General features: G+C 52.0%; 1 protein-coding gene across 3 annotated transcripts in view; it reads right to left on the bottom strand.

Moving 5' to 3' along the window:
• The window catches only part of Actn1 (actinin alpha 1), a 92,841-nt gene extending 73,153 nt beyond the window's left edge, over positions 1 to 19,688 (bottom strand). For 2 of the 3 annotated variants that reach the window (XM_026385148.2, XM_026385150.2), the window contains exon 1: positions 19,305 to 19,688. In XM_026385148.2, the coding sequence (XP_026240933.1) occupies positions 19,305 to 19,409 (105 nt within the window). In that variant the 5' untranslated portion in view covers positions 19,410 to 19,688. The remainder of the gene's footprint in view (positions 1 to 19,304) is intronic. The other variant, XM_026385149.2, reaches the window with a different exon arrangement.
• Between the last annotated feature and the right edge of the window lie 495 nt (positions 19,689 to 20,183).

The following is a 20,183-nucleotide window of genomic DNA, read 5'->3' as shown; positions in this document are numbered from 1 at the left end:
GGCAGCAGAGGCCACCCACCCGGACTCCAGTACCCTGAGTCTACTCAGGCACCTTCACATGCCACTCCCACCCTCCCGGATCATTCCTCCTTTGGAGAGTTCACTATGAGAAATTCTATTCTGAGCTAGACTCCTTCTCCCACTTGGGCCCACCCAATGCAGCCCCTCTTCCAAATGACATCCTAGGTCCTTCTCTAAGCAGCCCAGCTTCCAACAAGTAGCCCTCTGCACACTTCCCACCCTTCCCCACCCAACACACAGGCTTCTGCACACGGATGACACTAGTCTGCAATCCTCTCCACATGTGGGTGCAGGTCAGACGGCCATGTGCTGAGCAGCTCTCAGGACAAGCCCATGCTATTGCCCTGAAGATGGCCAGAGCTTGTCCCTCCACTGACTCAGCCACTCAGCAGGCACCATCACCCACCCCCAGGCATCTTTCGCTCCAGCTGCGTCCGCCCACTCCCTCACACTCATCTCCCGCCCTTCCCTCCCCAGAACTTGCTGCTGCCTTTCTCCTGCCTATGGTCATACTCTTTGCCAGGCCCATCTCCCTGCACCCTTCGCCACCACCCCCTTCGCCTGACTCACTCTTACGTTTCCCGATTTTTTACTTTGCTGTGCTGGGGATCCAACCCAGGGCCTCATGCATGCTAGCAAGCACCCTGCCACTGAGCGCACCCAGCACTCCAGATCTGACTTTTCACTCACAGTTATCACCTCCTCCAGAAGTCATAGCTGCCTCTTCCAGGCTAGATTGGGGTCTACCTCTCTGTGCTCCCTTTTATACTGGCTGTGACCTCTTTGTACAAGATAGGAAAAGTGACAATCCTGGGTCCCTCACCCACTGGCCTGCTCAGAAGCACAGATAAAGCACTGGCTGTTACCTGGAAGGAACTGGTCTATAATGGGCTGCAAAAGCCTCAATGATCCATAAGATTATAATGGAGTTCAAAAATTCCTATCGCCTTGTGACTCATAAGCACTTAGCTTGTGTAAGCATACTTTCTGAGGCTCACACAACCATGCAATCACCTGACAATGCAATTTTTAGACCAAGCCCCCATCGTTAAGTGATATGTGACTATCTGTTACATCTGGGTGGCAAGCACACGGGTGTCCGTTTTACTCTTCTCTGTACTTTTGCACATCTCATGTGGAGGATCTATGGCTGGCTGTGTGGTGCTTCTGATCCCAATGTGTCGTTTGAGAATCTCATGTGTTCTGCTGAACTCGCCCCTCAGACACTCTCCGGCCACCCCGGGGCTAGAGCTCAATACTATAGCTGAGCACCTGCACGCGCCTGGCAGAGCACGAGGGTAGGCTTTATTCACACCATAACATCACTCCATCTCCCCTTATGCTTTTTCACTTGAGAAACTCCCAGCACGGCGTCCTAGCACACTGATCTCAGCATCCATAAAACAACCCAGATGGTTCAACACTACAGGCAGGTCCTGTTGCTAACTGTTGAAGCTGGGTTAACAGGCACACAACACTAGTCTCTCTGTGCCTGTGGGTGAATTTTCCATAATAAATTTTTAAAATTCTTCCTGCCATGCACCGTGGATAAGGAAAGAAATAAGAGTCAAACACTCCATGAAATGATACCTTTATTAAACTCTAAAGTACTTGCTAGCTGGGTGTGGTGATGCACGCCTGTGATCCCAGCAACTCGAGAGGCTGAAGCAGAAGGACCACAGTTTGAGACTAGCCTCAACAAATAAGCAAGGCCCTGTCTCAGAATAAAAAAAATAAAAAGGGTGAGGGATGTGGCTCAGTGGTAAAGCACCTCTGGGTTCAATCCTCAGTACCCCCCCCCCAAAATAAAATACTAGGTGACGGGACTTTTTCAGCTCCACTGTAACCTGATGGGACCACCATCATCTAGGCAGCACACCACTGTACCATGATCCACCAGGGTCCCGCAGCTCCTGTAAAACAGGTCCAGATGATAACAGACACTGAAACTTGACTTGAAAAGAAGGAATCCCAAAGGCAAGGCCAGATTCAAGAGACAGACTCAGTCTGGCTCCTGGCAATCTCAGCACACAGGAGAGGCCTTCACTCCTGAGCAATGGCCCAGCCCCCATGTAATGGGTCAGAGGGGCCCACAGCCTGGGAAATGCTTTCCACCTGGCCTCTTCCCAGTAGAGACTGGTATTGAGCAGGGAGACTGGTAACACGTGTTCCTTGCATTCTTCGGGGACACGCTCCTGCTCTCCCAGCCCAGGATGCTGCAGCCATCCTGGGAAATACACTGTTGCTGTCTTGGGTTTTGCTGTGCATTACTTCTCAAGGTTTTGATTCCCAGTTAACTGGGCAATGCCCGCTCCCTTGTTGTGGGGAGGAAGCAAGATAACTGTGGGCAACAGCCAGCCGGCACAGGAACTTGACTTGAAAGAGGGGCAACTCAACCAGCTGTTTCAGAGGGTGCAGGCCTGCATCACCTCGACACAGCCAGGATAGTGCCCAAGAACAGCAGCCATCGAAGGCTGGGCCAGCACTGAGCTCTCAGGAGGACAAAAGGCTGGCCCTGCCCAGAGCAAGGCGCAGCACAGTCTCACTCTCAAGACCACCCTTGGATGTGGCTGATGCTGGGGTGACACTTGGGAGTGGAGGGAGAACAGGACAGACATGAGAAGAAAGAAAGTGGGCAAAGAGAAGCCTGGAGAGGTGGCTAAAAGCCCCCATCTGGCCCTGAGCCACGGCCCCGCCACTGCTTAACACAGCACCAGGAATTCAGTCTCCATGACCAGAGAGGGCCACTTCCTGCTTCCTCAGGAATGTGCTGGAACGTGCAAGTCAGAAGAGAAGTATTTGGAGCTCAGCGAGTGGGGAGACTCAGCTCCTCCGTCTCTAATGAGGGGCTTCTCTGCTCACCACCAGCAAGGATGACCTGGCGGAAAGCAAGGAGCCAGGGCAGTGGTCAGCAATATGGGCTCTGGCCACTCAGTCCTGGGGCCCACGTCTAGTTCCCACCAAGAGCTGTGCCAACAGAGGCAAATTATTTAATCTCTCCAAGCCTCAGGTGTTTGGTGTTTTGTTTTGTTGGGTTTTGGGTGGTTTTTGGTTTTTTTTTTTTTTTGATGGGGGACTGCTAGGGATTGAACCCAGGGGTGCTCAACCACTAAGTCACATCCTCAGTCCTTTTTTATATTTTATTTAGAGACAGGGTCTCACTGAGTTGCTGAGGCTCACTAACTCTCATTCCTCCTGCCTCAGCCTCCCAAGTCATGTGCACCACCACAGGTGGTGCCTCAGGTGCTTTTGCAGAGCAGAAATAAAAATACCAAAGTAGTTTTTTGTTTTTTTTTTTTAGAAGATGGCTATGATGATTTACTGACAGAATGTAGAGCTGGACTCTGCACACAGGAATAAATGTGGGCTGTAATTACCAGGACCATAGCCACCACTGCAGCCTGTCCCCAGGAGTCAGTGCAGGAGGGCTGGTGAATAAAGGCCCACCCACCTGTCCATCACTACCTCCAACAGGTAAAATTCACCTGAAATGGAGGAACCTGCAAGGGTGACTTCAAAAGGTGGTTTGTATATACTCAAAATAAAGAATCCTTAGAAATCCAGCCCCACAAGGAAAGAACTCAGAGTGTCCTTGGACAAATCTTGTCCGACTGCCATTATGGACCTCAGTCTCTTCCTGTAAATACGGGAGGGTTCGATGACAGTGTAGGCTTGAATATTCTATGATATAATTTCTTCAAGCTGCTGCAGGGGAGAGAAGAGTCAGAGCTGGGTCCTGAAAGTGAAGGAGGGCAGCCTATTGCCATCAGTCCCTTGGGCAAATTCCAGGCTGAAAGTCCTCCTCCGGACCCACCGAGCCCACAGGGCAGACAGCCACCCTCACACCAGGCCTGTGCGTCAGGCAAACCGACACAAAAGATGAATTATGAATTATCAGTCCACCTCACAAGGAGGTAGAGATGTTTATCCCACTCCTCCTGAGCCACCTACCCTGGAAAGACCTGGACACCAGGCTGGTGGCGAGGCCAAAGCACCCTCCCCTCCTCTCCAGGCACCTGGCTTCCCACTCAGAGCCACACCCTAAGCAGGCATTTTTAGAGTCAGAGCAAAGCAGGGCCCTGGACCCAGAGCACAGGCTTCTAGGTCTGCCCAGAAGGGAAGCTCCGTCACCTGCCCTGCCACACCCTCCCCAGAGGGTGGGGACAAATTCCTGAAAGCTGAGGACACAGAAGGCTCCTAAAACTGAAAGACTGTTTGCCAAATAGCTAGCCCTGATGGCCAACTCAGAAGCTGGAGGTCAACCTCAAGGACACCTGAAGAAATAACTGATTCTGCTGAGTGTCCACCCAAGAGGTCAGAAACACAGAACACTGGCACTGCCCTGAGCCCAGGGATGGTTTCCAACCGCCCTCCTCCAATCTAGCCCCCTCGATTTACAGGTGGAGCCCACCCTCACAGGGCCACAGTCGGCACTAATGCAACCCCCCCACCCAGGCCCTGGTCCAAACCACTAGCATCCTCTTGTTCCCAGGAGACTGGACGGGATTCTACCAAACAGTTTTCTGGCTTAATAGTTCAAAAAGGACCTTTCCACACCTACCCCCTCTCCCAAATGCCACCTCCAAAGTCCCAACAGAAAGAGAGGAGGCCAGTGAACCAAGGTGCTGTAAGACCCCACCTCCTGTGAGCAGGAGGCACCCCGGTGCTGTGCAGATCCACACCCTGGGATGCGGTTGCTAAAGACAGCTGCTGTCCCCTACTCAGAAGGGAATCCTGGTCCCCAGCCAAGAGACTGGAAGGAGAAGGAAAACTGAACGTCTTACTTCCTTGAGGTCCCCAAACCCATACAAAGGATCAGAAACTCCCTAAGATTTTCTGAATCAGAGGCCCTGGCAGCAGGCAATGACCCCACCCTCCATGTAGAGGGACATGCTGGCATGTCTAGCACCTCAGGAGAGGAATGTGAAGTGGGCAGCTGGCCAAGAGAAAAACCACAGCTGGTCTTTCTATAACAGGGGTGGGAGGCCAGTGCCCTCACCCCACAATTAGACACCAGAGGAGGGGCACTGAGCAGCATCCAAGGCGCTGACCCCATCCCCACCATGAGGCCAGCTTCCCTGGCCTGTGGCCTCCTCCTGACTCCAGGGCACACTTGAGTCAGAGGGGCCAACCAGGCCCTTGCCCTGGGCCCAGGAATCAACCCCACTACCAGAGCAGTCCTTGATGACTGAAATCATCGCCAACAGCATCTGCCAGACATATCCTGCTGGACTGTAGCTGCCCACACGCCCAGCCAGAAGCACCTACTATGTGCAAGCTCTTGCCTGCTTGCTCTTCAGAGAGCTGGTCAGGGAGGCTCCTGAGAAGTGACACTTTCCAAGGGCCCCCAGGAGACCCTTCAGGCCCACCTTCCATCATCCAAGAAGCCTTGGGTCAGTGAGGATCAGCAGCATCAGCTTCAAATGTCCTTAGGCCAAGAGTCGTGCAGCAATGCCCCAAGAGAGTGCACCGAGGGCCACCAGCAGGCTGCCAGCACACTGTCCTCTCCAGCTTTCCAGTCCCTCCTGTAGCCCAGAGGCTAACTGAGCAAGACAGGAAGAAGTAGCCTACAGTCAGGGAAGGGGAAAAGGAGGCAAGAGCCAGGAGACCAGGCAGGGACAAGGACGACATAGCTGTGACACCACTGGCTATCCCTGGAGCCTGGAAAAAAGGGGGTCACCATGGCTACCCACCTCTGCCCTCTTCCAGGCTTCATATCCAGAGCACAAATGCTTGTCTTGCAGACTAAACTGGCTTCCAAACACTGCAAGATGCCACTGAGAGACACGAACTATAAATTCATTTAGAAGCACTCCCAAGTTCACAGTCACTGCTTATCTGCTTCACCGAGATGTAATGAAAGAATAACTGCTACCCTGGGAAGAGGGAAAAATGGCAAGGTGGCGCTTGTCTCTAAGAACCTGTCAAAGCCCCAGAAACAGTCACAGACAAAGGAGCAGGTACCCACAGGGCAAAGGAGCCAGATGCCAAAAACACACCTGGCAGGAAAGAAAACAAGAAATGGAGACTGACTTCTGCCCTCCCTCATCAAACACCAGCAAGTCTTTGAACTCTGACAGAAGCACTGGCGGCAGGAAGCCACAAGGGCAGAGAGCCAGGTTCCAGTTCCACCTGCCACCTGCAAGAAGCTGAGTGACCTAGACAAGCCCTCCAGGCCTTAGCAGTCTCAGCCATGAAACAGGGACGCGCCACTCCGGCCAGGGACATCTCAACAGTTCAGGCAAAAAGCACAACACACAGAGCCATGATCAGGTGTGACACTGCTGACCTGACGCCTTCTTTTTCCTTTTGTGGTACCGGGGATTGAACCCAGGGGGCTTCACCATTGAGCTGCATCCTCAGACCTTGGCGTTTTTTTATTTTGAGACAGGGTCTCACTATGTTGTTTAGGGTCTCACTAAGTTGCTGAGGCTGGGCTTTGAACTTGCGATTCTCCTGCCTCAGCCTCCAGAATTGCTGGGATTACAGGCATGTAGGCCACACTGAGCCTGGCCTAAAGTTTTAAAACAGGCACAAACATATAGCCAGCCATGTAAAAATGTAGGCTTAAGAACAAAACATGGACATGGGACAGTGGAGGGCTCCCGCAAAAGACAGGAAGGGAATTCAGGAAGAGAACGCTGGGGCCTCAACTCTGTAATGTACTCTTTCCTTAAAAATTCTGAAGGCAACACGATCTTTGTGAACTAGTTTCAAGATCAGAAAGATACAGAAATACCTGCAGTAATCACCTGAACCTTTCAGTTCTTCAGAAACATCTGCACTGCCCACCAGCCATCTCATTCAGGCCTCATGGATGACTATCTGCAAGACACACCACAGCACCAGGGTGTTTCAAGTCAGGGGCAGAGGTGGGACAGGGGAGGATCGGACGCTCAGTGCCCTATTTCCAGACAGTCCCCTGGACCAGCAAGGTAGGCCTCAACTGGGCCTTCTCCTGAACCTGTGGCTTCTGAAAAGGGGATCGGGGCAGGTTCCCTATCTGGGCACCCTGGGGAACTAGTGTGGCCTCACTGTGTGTGCCAAGCAGCCTCACTCAGGGAGTGCTAGATGGATCCATCAAACTAAGACCCCAATGAGGCATTACTCAATTTAAAGCAAAAAACAAAACTATATATGGTCAACCTCTGAATTTACTGTTGCTTAACCTTAATAAAGAAGAAGCTGGGCATGGTGGTGCACACTTCTAATACCAGCTACTCAGAAGGCTAAGGCAGGAAGATTACAAGTTTGAGGTCAGTCTCAGCAACCCAGGGAGGACCTATATATTCCCAGCACTGCCAAAAAAAGAAAAAGAAAAAGGAAAAGAAAAAATAAGAAAAGAAGAAAATGTGTGGGAATACAGCTCAGTGGTAGAGTGCTTGCCCAGCATGCACAAGTCTCTGGGTTCAACCCCTAGCACTGTAAAACAAATGAAAACAACAGAAAAATAGAAACACATCCTTCAGGGCTTCACACTTGCAGAGACACTTTCAAACAGTCCTGGCCACCAGTAACCTCGATGAAGGGCAGGAAACCAGGGGTCTGGCCCCATTTCCCTGCCTCCAGGAAAACACGATTCATGAGCCGCCGCCTCCTCCGCTTCCCAGCCCCCAGGGCTAAGTCTGGAAAAGCACTTTGGGTTCCTGGAAAGAAAGGCCCTTCCGAAATATCGGGAACTGGACTGGAAAGTGCCATTATGTACTATCTGGAGGATGTCTGCTAGGTTTGAAGGGAGCCACTCCTCTGCCAAAGTCGAGGCTGTGGCCAAACACAACAGAGGGGGCTTCTGGGAGCCAGTCACGTGGGCCAGCCGGCACTCACACGGACAGGGGAGGGAGGGATCCTGCTTTCTGTTGCTGGGACTTGACTGACAAGGATTAAAAGCTCTACTTTTCTCTCCATCTCCAAACCACAAGATGTGAAGCGTGGCCATCTCCACGTGGGACATAAGGAGAATAGATAAAGTCTGGTCTCCATGGCCCCCTCCTGCCCACATGCAAGCTTGGTGCCTTTCTTCCAACAAGGAAAGCCAAGTTCCACCAGGGGACCTGCCTGAAGGAGGCCACCCACCTCGAAGTTCCCTCCTCTGGTGTCATTTCACCTACAGAGGACTTGAAAATAGAGCTCAGCACCCGTCCATCCTACTCCCATCAGTTATAATCAGCTTTGCAGATGGCTTTTAAAAAATAAATCTTCAGGCCCATAAAAATGTTCCTTTACAAGCCCCAACCTGGCCTCCAATCAGTCCCCACAAACTCTAACCACCAAGAAACGGAAACAGCAGGTAAGGAAGAGGAGGCTCCCTCCCCGCTTCTCTGCACAGAGCAGAACCATTTAGGGATTTTGACTTAGACCCTCAGCCGCCCCATAAGGCTCAAAGGTGGGGGTCAGGAAATGGCCCTGTCCTCTTGGTGCTCTGACCCAGCCCAGCTCCACCAAAGCCAACCTGAGTTCCCACACTTGCCCTCGCCACTTTCTTAACAGTCTCAGGGTTTAAACAGAGCCTCACACTGTGTGGGTTTCACGTGCACAAGATTCTAAAATCAAAATAAACCTGAGCCCCAGCTACCTGGTTCAAAGCCTGTTTGGTGCCTGTGGTGACCACAAAGGAAGACTCTCCAAACAAAGGAGGCAGGGAAGGAGAAACAGAAAGGAGGCAAGAAGAGGCAGCAGAGGGGGGCAGTTCCCAAAAGCTGGAGTCAGCACCAGAGAAACCACCAGGGACCCAGGGGGCCCTCCAGCTCAGACCCAAGTCTATCCCTGACAGTTAGTCTTTCTACTGAAAAATGCAGAAAAACATAATTAGCATCCTCCACTATCTTTTCAGTCAACAAAAGTTAACTTCAGGGCTTGGGGACACTGAGTGGCAGGGTGCTTACCTAGCTTGCCCGAGGCCCTGGGTTCCATCCCCAGCACCACAGTGGAAGAAACTTCAGAAAGGCCTATGCCTGCCCCCTCTAGTCTCAGGACTCTCTAGTCAAAGACTTGGACTCGATTCAACTCTACCCCCTTGAAGTTGCAGCCCCCGGTCAAGTCACTTAACCTTTATGAGCCTTACTTTCCCTGGCTATAAAATAGAAATAAGACCTCAAAAGTGGTCTCATCGTGATTTATGAAAGAAATCACATCATATTTAATGTGAAAGCCTAAATGTTAAAAATCATGAATCATCTCATGAGTACTTAATTACATGCCATCTCCAATATTATTTCACTTATATTTAAGGTTTGTCTCTCAATTAAAACAAACTCCTTAAGAGCAAACGGGGTGTGTTTGTGTGTGTGAGTACTTTGAGTTTGACCTCAGCATTCTGAGGTCACACGGCCTGACTTCATCACCTGGCTTGGCACTGGTCACTCTTGGATAAGTCACCTCCTCTGGGCCTCAATATCCCTGTGGGTAACAAGAAAACCAACAGTCCCTTCCTCAAAACGTTGCTGGGCAGACTGAGGTAATCCAAACCATTTAACCTTTAATCAGTATCAACTAATATCTTTATTTAGTTGGCAAACAGAGACACTGTTAATAAATACTGATTGGCTGGTTGATATGAAACAGGCAACTCTTTCTGGCCTTTTTTTTCCCATCTTCTCTTCCCCTCCCAGGAGGTAGATGGTGTTTATTAACACTGACCTCAGCATCTAGGGCTTATGAAATGCCCAGTTCTCTTTAAGGGCCAAAGGTACCAGCACTGTCACTTCCAGCCCATTCTCTGTGCAATTGTGAGCATGTGACTCTGTGGCTCTGGCTCGGGATCTTCGTCTATAAAGAGTATTCTACATACATGACCAAGCTGCCAGGAATGTGAACCAGGGCCACCGACAGAATGTGGGTGACACACAGTCCACATGCAGGAAGGGTTTCTCTACCCTAACCCCCACCCTGTGGGTGATGGGCCTGGAGAGGATCCCACTTCCTCTTAGTGGAGAATCTCCCAGCCCCAGAAGTGGCCCACGGTCGCCAAGGACCAAGCAGGCAGTTTCCAGGGGAACAGCATCCTCCGTATCTACGCCCAGTTCCCATCCTCGGCTGACTTTTATTCTCCTCCCACCTCTGTAGTGGGCTAAGTCACCTTCCCCGCGATTGCTAGGCAACCTCCCGGAGAGGTGCCCTGCCTCCCCATCCTGCCTCTCACCCTACACCTGGGACCCTGAGGAAAGCTGCCCAAGCCTGTTAACCCCAGCGATGGCAGGAGAGAAGCCATCTAGGCCCACCAGGGCAGCGGGGTGGGACTTTCCCCAAGGGCTGGGAAATGAGGAGGGCCTCCCCCCCTCCCCTGCCCTCCCCAGCCTCCTGTTTGCCTGTGCTTATCTGTCATCTATTCTTAGGCAGTTTCCAAGAAAGGGGCCACATCAGACACCAGGCTTTTTATGAAAGCTGTCCTTCCTGATGATTTTCCTCTCCTCTCTCCCCCATTAGCCCAGATCCTTGGCCCCAGAGTCAAGATGAACAAAAAGGACAAGCGATGAGGATGGCAGATACCATCAGAACTTCTATGAAAGGGGCTGGAGACGTAATTGGCGGTCGAGCCCTTGGCTAGCATATGCAAGGCCCTGGGTTCCAACCCCAGCACTCAAAAAAAATCAAAATTAAAAAAAAAGAAAGGAATTCCTGCGACAGCATTCACCTCTGGGAGGTGAATGACAAGCAACTGTCATTTTCTTCTTTATATTCCATATTACTTAGTCTCTTCTTAGGTTTTTTCCAAGTTGAGATCTAATTCCTATACCCTCAGCATCACCATTTTGAGGAGCAGAATTCAGCGGTTTTAAATATTTCACAAAGTTGTGCAACCATCACCGCTATCTAATTCCAGAACATCTCCTCACTGGGGTTTTCTTTGTATACATTTGTCTTTGGTTAAATGTTCCTACACACACATGCATGTATTTCATAAGCATCAGAGCAAAGTCGTGAGGAGTGGAAACACCAGGCCAGGGCCGCCCTGCTTCAGATCCCAGCACCACTGCTGGCTGGCTGGCTGGACCATCCTGGAAATGTCCTGCGTTGCTGAGCCAGTTCCCCCATCTGCAAAATGGGGAAGCAGTTGTATCCACCTAACAGGGTAAGAGCACATTTTAGAAAGGGTGAGCCATTATAGTAAGAATTTTCTTGACTCTTTTAAACTGTGGAGGGCAGGAGCCAGCACTTTGTGGTGGCGAAGGCAAAGTTGCCTGTTTGAGCAGCATCTCAGGGTGCACAGGATATAAGAAGGCTCTGTTGAGAAGCCACATTCCCTTTTAAACTTATTCCCACCCATGTCAGATCTGCGGAGATGACCCAGCTCTGGCTGCTGGGGACAACCAGTTTCTACTCATTGGTCCAGGAAGGGCTAGATCTGGACCAACTCCTAGCTGCTGTGCTCACACCACCTGGGCTGAATCACCGAGGGGCAGGTCGGGTTCAAGGACACTGCCATACTTGGCTTTGAGGCCTACATATCACTAGGCTGGCCTCACAATGCCCCACTCACCCAAATCCTACCAGATAACTTCCAGGAAGGATATAACCCCATGGGAGTAGGGGAGGCAGGGCCTGACTAACCCTCTCTGGTGGCTCACCCCACCTGCTGGGGAGGAAGGACTCAGGGAGGCTCTGGCTTGATGCCCAGCTGGGGAACAGGTAGGAACTCTTGGTTGTGCATGGAGAGCAAGGAAGGTGGGCTGGCTCTCAGGGTGACTCTGCACCCACCCTGGTTTGCTGAGTCCCCTGCAAACTCCCTGCTGCCAAGGCTCTTGGCCTCAGTTAGGACCAGTTTGTATGAGCAGTACTCAGTAGGATGCTGGCACCTTCCCAGATAGGGACAGAACCCTGTGCTGAAGAATGAGTAAGGCTAGGGCTGACCTGTCTGAATGGAACCAGGGAATTAGGCTAAAGGGGTTTCCTCTGCCTGTACCCTTTTGGCCATGACCTCTCCAAGGACCTGCAAACAGGAACCATCCAATCCACCTCTAGCCAGAGGTCTGCAGGCCATGCATCAGTGTCCTTGAGGAGAAACTCAGCCTAGTTTGTGTGACCCTTCCTGCAGAGAGGTGGCCCACTGACTGCTGTCAAGGGGGAATACAGACAGGGTGGGCAGGGAAGGTGCTCCTCAGCTCCACAACAGACCATTAAATACACTAAGGGCAGCTCAGTGGGGCTAGCTGGCTGGGATGACGCCGATACCCGAACAGAGGTATGGGCCTTGACAGCCAGATCTGTGACCTGCTCAGACAGCTTGGCCTCAGCAAAGTGAGAGGTCAGCCCTGGGAGGGACCAAAAGAATGAGAAAAAAGCCCAGTGAAGGAGAACAATGGAGGGGGGTGTCACTGTGGCTCTTCTCTGCCCTTCCAGGCTTCATCCCTCTCCCCTTCTCTGTTCTATTCTCCCTCATGCACACGTGCACACCCAGGGAATGTGGCTTCCCAACAGAACCTTCTTATATATATCCCATGCACCCTGAGACACCACTCAACAGGCACCTTTGCTTTCACCACCACCCCAGGACAAAGTGCTAGTGCCTGCCCTCCATGGCCAATGTGTCTGTCTTGGCCACTCCTCTGGGTCTTCCTGGTCCCCTCTCCACCTAAATAGTGATCTCCTGACCCCCACACAGAAAGCAGAGCATCTGATGTGTTCAATTAACACCCGCTGACCAACTCTGCAGGAGGAATGGCCAGCATTCTTATGCTACGAAGGACCTGGATGGGCTCTTTCCTCGAGCCACACAGAAGCATGGCCATGAGACCAGGTCACATCTCAGGCTGCCCCACCCTGGCTCTAGACCCACGGGAGGGACCATGTCTTGTGTGACAAGTCCTCAAGCCATATTTATGGTTTGTGGTTACTGGCCAGGTGCCCAGCCCCAGGCCTTCCCTCAGAAGATGGAAAGAGAGGGGGGCCTTGCAGCACCTCCCCAAGAAGTGAGATTCAAGCCAACAAGTTTCTTCCTTTTCTTCCTCAGAAGGCCACATAGTGACCACGCAGCCTGCAGGAGCCTGCCAGCTTCCCTCCCACACACCCAACTCCAGTGCTCAGCAACACTGGGGCCGCTGGAGAGCCCCTGGAGGGCTGCCATTCCTCAAAACTGGAAAATCTGGTGCACGGTGATCTTCTACCTGCCTGACCTAGGGCCAACTGGCTCCAGAAGCCTGATGGTCCAGCCCCTGACCCTCCCAATAACTTCGTCAACCAGCGGGGCACCTGTTCTCAGCACAACCACATGGAACAGGGTTTGGAGAACAGGCTTGTTGCATCAAGTCCTGGGTAAAATGGGGCTGGACAAGCTGCTGGAAAGTGTGGGCAAGACCCAAAGAATGCCCTCAGCTACACACTCCTGGGCTAACTGGCAGACAGAGGTTATTTATACCAAGTGGCCATTTTTCCTGTACCCTAATAAGCAGATGAATTTGGCGGGGGGGGGGGGGGGGGGGTGTACCAGGGGCCTCACTAAATTACTGAGGCTGGCTTTGAAATCATGATCCTCCTGTCTCAGCCTCCCAAGCCACTGGATTATAGGTGTTCACCATCATGCCTGACACCAGACACAATTTTTTTAAGCACTTGTAACATCCATCCCTTCATTCTGTATACCAAGTAGGAAAGGGCAAGCAAGGGAGCCTACCTCATTCCCCAGGTGAAGAGATTGTGCAATCAGAGGGGTTTAGTGACTTGAAATGAACTCAGGGTTAGAGACAAAGGACAACACAAGTCCCATATGCTTCAAGCCAACTCTGGCTTGTCAAAGATAGGTTTATAGTCTATGTCTTGCCTATTGGGAAAAGGCCATAGGAACTCTGGTTACTCCAAAGAGTTAACAATGATTGAGCACTCACTATATGCTAGGTGCTATGCTAACTCTCCTACAAACATAGCTTCCCTTAAACCTCCACCAAAACTGTATCAGGCAGGAACTATATTATTTCCATTTCTCCAAAGGTATCATCAGGCACAGAGAGGTAAGTGGCTTGCCCAACGGAGCACAGCCGGTCAATGGAGAAGCCAAGATTTGGATTCCCCAGTGTGCCCAGAGCACATTTATCTGAGGAGGCTGTAATCAGGATACAGCCCCAGGATAGGGTAGTTTATCTGGAACATAAAGCATTTCACTTCCACTCCCAATCCCCAGCCTGGGACTGAGAGCCAGGAATAATGCCATTTATCCAGTTTTTCAGTGATACTTCTTAACCAGGCCACCTACAACAGTGCTGCAACTGTGATGGGCACTAGGAATTCGGGAGAGAACAGGACAGGCTGGGTCTCTTGGTGCCAAGGACACTGGCATGGAGTGAAGCCATCAGGAGTGGAGAATAGTAAAGAGTCTCAAGATGGAAAACCCAGTTTTTTCTCTTTCAGGTTTCATTTCCACCAGGCATTACCCTGGTTTGGGATGTTCTGTGCTTCCCCAGGTAAACCCATCCACAGTAGGCCTTCCTCTCTGCAGCCCTCCACCTTGACTTGTGTCTTTGGTTTGTGTCCTGCAATGGTCTCCTGTCCAGAAGTGAGCCTAAGCCAGGAGGCCCCACCCCAGACTCTCCTGATCAGCCTATCTCCCAGCTGCACCCTACTGAGTAGTTTCCAGCAATTCCATATGGAATAGAGAACTGCTGTTATGAGCTCCACCTGAATTGCTGACCCATAGAACAGAGATACAATTAAAAGGTTGTTATGGGCTGGGGTTGTGGTCCAGTGGTAGAACGCTTGCCTAACACATGGGAGGCACTGGGTTTGAGTCTCAGCACCAAATAAAAATAAATAAAACAAAGGCATTGTGTCCATCTACCAAAAAAAAAAAAAAAAAAAAAAAAAGGTTGTTGTTTTAACCCACTGAGTTTTAAAATTTATTGCACAACCAAAGATAACCAGAATATATAAGTGTAACAAAAGTAATTATAAATATTGGAGCTTATAAATGAAGTTATACATGGATGTTTTCTCTTAAAAAAAAAAAAAAAAGAAGAACGAAGCCTGTCTCCCTATGACCTGGGTTGGCATGGATACAGAATTAGGGTCTGGGCTTAATCCACAGCCATCTTCATTCACCTGCCAAGGCCGCCTCTTTGTTTCAACATCCATTCACTCTACAAATATTGATTAAGCTTCTCCATATAAAGAAGCCCTGAGGCTGGCACCTGTGGGAACACACGTCCAACCAGAATCTCCAGGACTTCAGAGGCAAAAGGGAGAATGCAATTTTACAGCACAGCTGCCATTTTACACATCTTCTCCAATCAACATACATCAGCTCATTTTTATACATAAGGACTTGATGGTTCCAAGAAGAACCTGCCTGAGGTCACAAGTACAGAGCCAGGCTCCTGCTCTAGTCTACGCTCCCTCTGCCTGCCTGACACCTGCATGTACACACATACACATACAGGCACACTCAAGATCCATGAGAGAATGAGCCGGGATCCTGAAAAGAACAATTGCTCCTAGGAATGATGGTTTAGAACTCAGCCTGGAAGATCGGGAAGACTCTGGAAGCCAGTCAAGTTTAGGAAGCTCCTCTACTTCACATACTCTGTTCCCAGAGCACTGCAATCTGGGTCTGGAGGTATGGAGACCAGCCTGAACAACTCTGTACTAAAACATTCTTGGAAGGGACAAGTCACAGCCAACCCCAGGCAGCTCCTTGAGTTGTGCCTCCTGCCTGCTCAGACTCCCACCTGTATCTGCACCAGGCCTCAACTCCATCAGTGAAGTATTTCCTACTGTACTGTTTAATCAAAACTCCACAAGAGCCCTGGAAGGTTGGCAGGGCAGGAATGAAGCCATTTACAGACAAGGAAAAAATAATGGAAGCACCCCAAAACAGGGACCTGGTCTGTCTTGCTCCGTGCCCTGCGCCCAGCACCTAGAACCATGCATGGCTCAGAGTCAGCGTTCACAAAGCCATCTGTGGAACCATCTAATGAAAGTTCAGAGAAATAAGAGGCTGCCCAAAGTGTCAGAAATAGCCATGGTTGCCCCAAGAGTAAAAACAGAGTCTTCAGTCTCCTACCTGGTAACCCTGGGTTCCAAGGTACAGTGCCCTACCTCCCATACCTCCTCTGCCTCCCTCTCCAATGGCTGGTCTCTGTCCTCTTGTGGACCCTGGAGAGTGCTAAAAGCTACAAGTAGCTTTAAGTCTTATGTAATATCAACTCCTTATATCCTTATCACGATGCTGAGATACGTGCAGGAAAGAAGTTCTGCCAAAAAGGAAACTGAGGCCCACAAAAGGTGACAGACAATTAAATGGCAGGAGAAAATTTAAAAAAAAAAAAAAAAAACTAGGCTAAACCAGGAACAGTGACACACACCTGTAATCACAGCAACTTGGGAGGCTAAGGCAAGAGAATCTTAAAATCAAGGCCAGCCTCAGCAACTTAGTGAGAATCTCAGCAACTTAGCAAGATCCTGTCTCAAAAAATGAAAAAAAAAAATTTTTTTTAAAGGGGGCTGGGGATGTGACTCAGTGGTGAAGCACACCTGAGTTCAACTCCTAGTACCAAAAAAAAAAAAAAAAAAAACTTGGACCTGATTTTCCAAGTCAGAACCAGAGACACTTCTGCCAGTCCCTGGCCAGGAACCCTAACAAAGCAGGTGAGAGCCCCTGGTCCAGAGATCCTCTGTCTCTGGATACCAGGCCCTGCTGTGCTGCCTCCTTCCTCCCAAAGGAGGGGCAAGTGAGGAGAAGCTGGGCTCAGGACTGGCTACTTCCCCTCTCTGGCTCATTTCCTCATCCTCATGTGTGCCTGGCTCACAGAGCTGATGGGAACAACTAATCTAGGTGACATGATTAAATCAGTGCCTGGCACACATCAGCCCTTGCAGCCCCTGACACTGCTGCCTTTGCCTCCTAGATGACCAAATTTCCCAGATGACCTGTTCCTACCAGCTCAGAATCCTGGGAATTAATCCTGTTGTTAGGTGAATGTGAGAACAGGAGTGTGACCCTGGTGAGAGTTGGTGGTTGCTTTTGCATTGCTTCATTCACTCAGTAAAACTGAATGTTATGTGTAGGACAAGGGGCCTCTCTGTCCCCCAGGAACTGGGTCTCACAGCCCTTACAGGGACCAGGTTCCTAGAAAGCTCTATCACTCCTACCCATCCCAGGCATAAGTTAATGCTTCAAGCAGAGACTTCTCTACTACTCCCCATGGACGATCCCAAGATGTCCATCATCCTAATCCCTCTTCTGTCCAATTTAAATTAAAATCCATGTCGATTTAAATTTTTCTTTAAAAAGAAAGGTCACCCTTGGACACAATACCTTTATTTATTTATTTTTATGTGGTGCTGAAGATCAAACCCAAGGCCTCCCACATGCCAGAAGAGTGCTCTACTGCTGAGCCACAACCCCAGCCCCATTTAGATTTAAATTTAAAATTATTTTCAAGGGGCTGGCGTTGTGGCTCAGTGACAAAGCACTTGCCTCACACATGTGAGGCACTGGGTTCAATCTTCAGCACCATATACAAATAAACAAAATAGATATTGTGTCCATGTATAACTAAAAAAATATTTTTAAAAAGTTATTTTCAAGGAGGCTTTACCTTGAAATTAAAAATTTAAAAAAAAAAAAGAGAGAGAGAGAGAAAGAAAGAAAGGCATCCTACCCCAGCCTTATCCCTCATGGACACCTCCAAATTCCTCACTCAACCTTCAGTTCCATCAACAGCTCAATGGTGCCAGGAAATAAGCTAAATGGGGGGGGGGGGGGCTGGCAACAGCCCCTCAGCCCCCAGGTCTCCCGTAGGAAGCCGACAGGAAGATGGGTAGGGTGTGTTTAAGCAACTGCTAAATTACAAAGAAGTCAGTTCAAAGCCAGGGGAACCTTCCCAGGTTGATGTCCTCTAGTGCCAGGCCCAGCAGAAGCCCAGGCACATGGACCTCGGGTCACCAGTCTGAGGAAGCCCATTGTGGTGTGTTTCAAATTACCTCTGCGTGTCTGATGAAGTGAGTAAAAGGGAACGGTTTCAGGGCTTAGGATTCCTGAGTGAGCTAATACAGGATGCCTTTGGCTAAAAAAAAAAAAAAAAAAAAAAACTTCAGTCGGCTCTCTAAACTCCCCCCCTTTTAAGTTTAAAAAAGGGAATGAATGTTACCATTTTTGGACATGAGCATTCTCCCTTAAGCCCAGCCCTAACCGCACTATCCAGAGGGACGCGCCATCCTGTCCCCCCCCATTCCCAGATCAGCGGGGGAGGGGGGTATGAAACCGGGAGGGACCGGATGGGAGCGGGCAGCTGGGGGGGGGGGGTTCAGGGTACGTGGCTGCCTGGGGCAAGGGCTCACAGAGCAGGCAGGAAGCAGCAGCGGGGTTGGTGCGCCCTCCTCCAACAAGAGTGGTTTCTGACCTCTTCCTACCACTAGCCACTATGCCCGGGTCCCATCGCCAGCTTCCCAGCCCCAAGCCCCAGTGGCGCAGCGCGTACCATGCACACGGCGCCAGGGACGCAGCTCCGTGGTTAAGCAGGGATCCCCACTGACCCCAGATAGCTCCGGAGACTGTTCCTCATCCTAGAGACCCTCAGCTGAATCAAGGTGCCCAAATTAGCTTTCCTCCCAGGAAAAGAGCAGGTATGGGAGTAACAGGACGCAGACGCAAAGCTTGCAGCTACCGACCCACAGAGTTAAGCAATAAAACGGTTCTGGGTCCTGACCCCGCCCCCACAAGGCCGGCTAGAAAGCCAGCGGACGCCCTCCAGGTTTTCTCGGCCCCAGCCGCACTCCAGCAGGTCCACCTCCAGGCAGATCCGAAGAACGCCGCCAAGCCCCCCAGCGCTAGCTCTCCGACCGCCTTCGAGCTGGAGCTAGGGAGCCTAGAGACCGGGGCAGCTGGCCCCTCAGGTACTGAGCCCTGGGCGGCCCAGGAAGCGCGCTGCCACAGCACGCCATATGGAGGCGACCAGGGGGCGGGGAAGGGAAGGAAAGGGAAAACCGATACCAATAGGCAGCCACCGAACTGGGGTCTCAGCCCCAACCTCAGGAGCACCGCCTCCGCTCCCTGCCTACGCGGGGATGGTGGCAGCAGTAGTCGGGTGGCCTGAATCATCCGCCTCAAGGAGACCTGCCCGCCGGCGGCGCCACCTCCCCGTGCCGGAGCTCGCCGTTCGCGGGCTCTGGGGCAGGGGCGCTCCCAGCTTCCGCCCCGAGCCTGTAACCCAACACCCCACCTCGCGGTGGCCGCGCAGTCCCCGCCCCCGCCCGTGCGCGCCCGGAACCCGTTCCCAGCCCGGAGCCCGAAGCGCGGCAGGCAGAGCAGGTCCCAGCTGGGGGCTGGGGGCTGCGGCGGGAGGGCGAGGGCGGCTAACCTTTCTCTGCTGCTTCTCCCAGGCCGGGTCCAGAAGCAGGTCCCGGTCCCAGTCCTCTTCGGGCTGCATGTAGTCATTGGTTTGCTGTGAATCATAATGGTCCATGATGGTGTGCGCGTGCTAGGGGCTGAATTTCTTCCTCCACCTTCTCTACGGGCGACGGCGGCGGCTGCCCCGGCGTGGGGAGGGAGTCGGCCGGGCTGGGCGGGCTGGCGGGGCCGGGCTAGCTCCCCTGCGCCGGGTTCCGCCGCGGCGCTGCTCGAGGAGGCTGCGAGTGCTGGCAGAGACAGCGGCGGCTGGAGCTCGCGGACTGCCTGCCTCGGGGCGGGCGCTCGGACCTAATCTCCACGCACACTGAGCGAGGCGGACACACTCGCGCTGCGGGAGCCGAGGCGGGCGGGGGCGGGGGAAAGGGGCAGAGCCCTCCCGAGGTTCTCCATTGGCCAGACCGAGTTGCCCAAACTTCCCCCCATCGCCTCTCATTGGGAATTCCTGGCATCCGTCAGGCGGGCTGCGGTGCATATAGGTGGACTAGGCGGCCCCCTCCCAGCGCGCACGCCCCCGCCCACTCTCCGGGTTCCCACTCCCCCGCGGCTCATGTGACACCAGCTTAAGCTGAGCAGGACCGAAGCCGGGGGACGCCTCCAGAGCTCGGGGACCCAGCGACAGCGCGCTTGGGAACCCCGGGAGCCACCGGGAATTGGACCCATTCCCCGCCCGAGAGAAGGCCCCGAAGTTGGGCGCACAGGCGTTGTTGCGCTCCCACGCGTGCTTCAAACCCCCGGCCCGGCGGGGGCTGGAGAAGCGCGGAGAAACCGAGGGAGCATTTTATTTTTTCCTTCTCAGGGAACCTGGTCTGGACAAGTCGGCACCCTAGGA

This window comes from Urocitellus parryii, chromosome 6 (assembly GCF_045843805.1).
Source record: "Urocitellus parryii isolate mUroPar1 chromosome 6, mUroPar1.hap1, whole genome shotgun sequence".
Classification (NCBI taxonomy): domain Eukaryota; kingdom Metazoa; phylum Chordata; class Mammalia; order Rodentia; family Sciuridae; genus Urocitellus; species Urocitellus parryii.
Note: the sequence above shows the minus strand (reverse complement) of the source record. Positions and strands in the feature narration are given on the sequence as shown.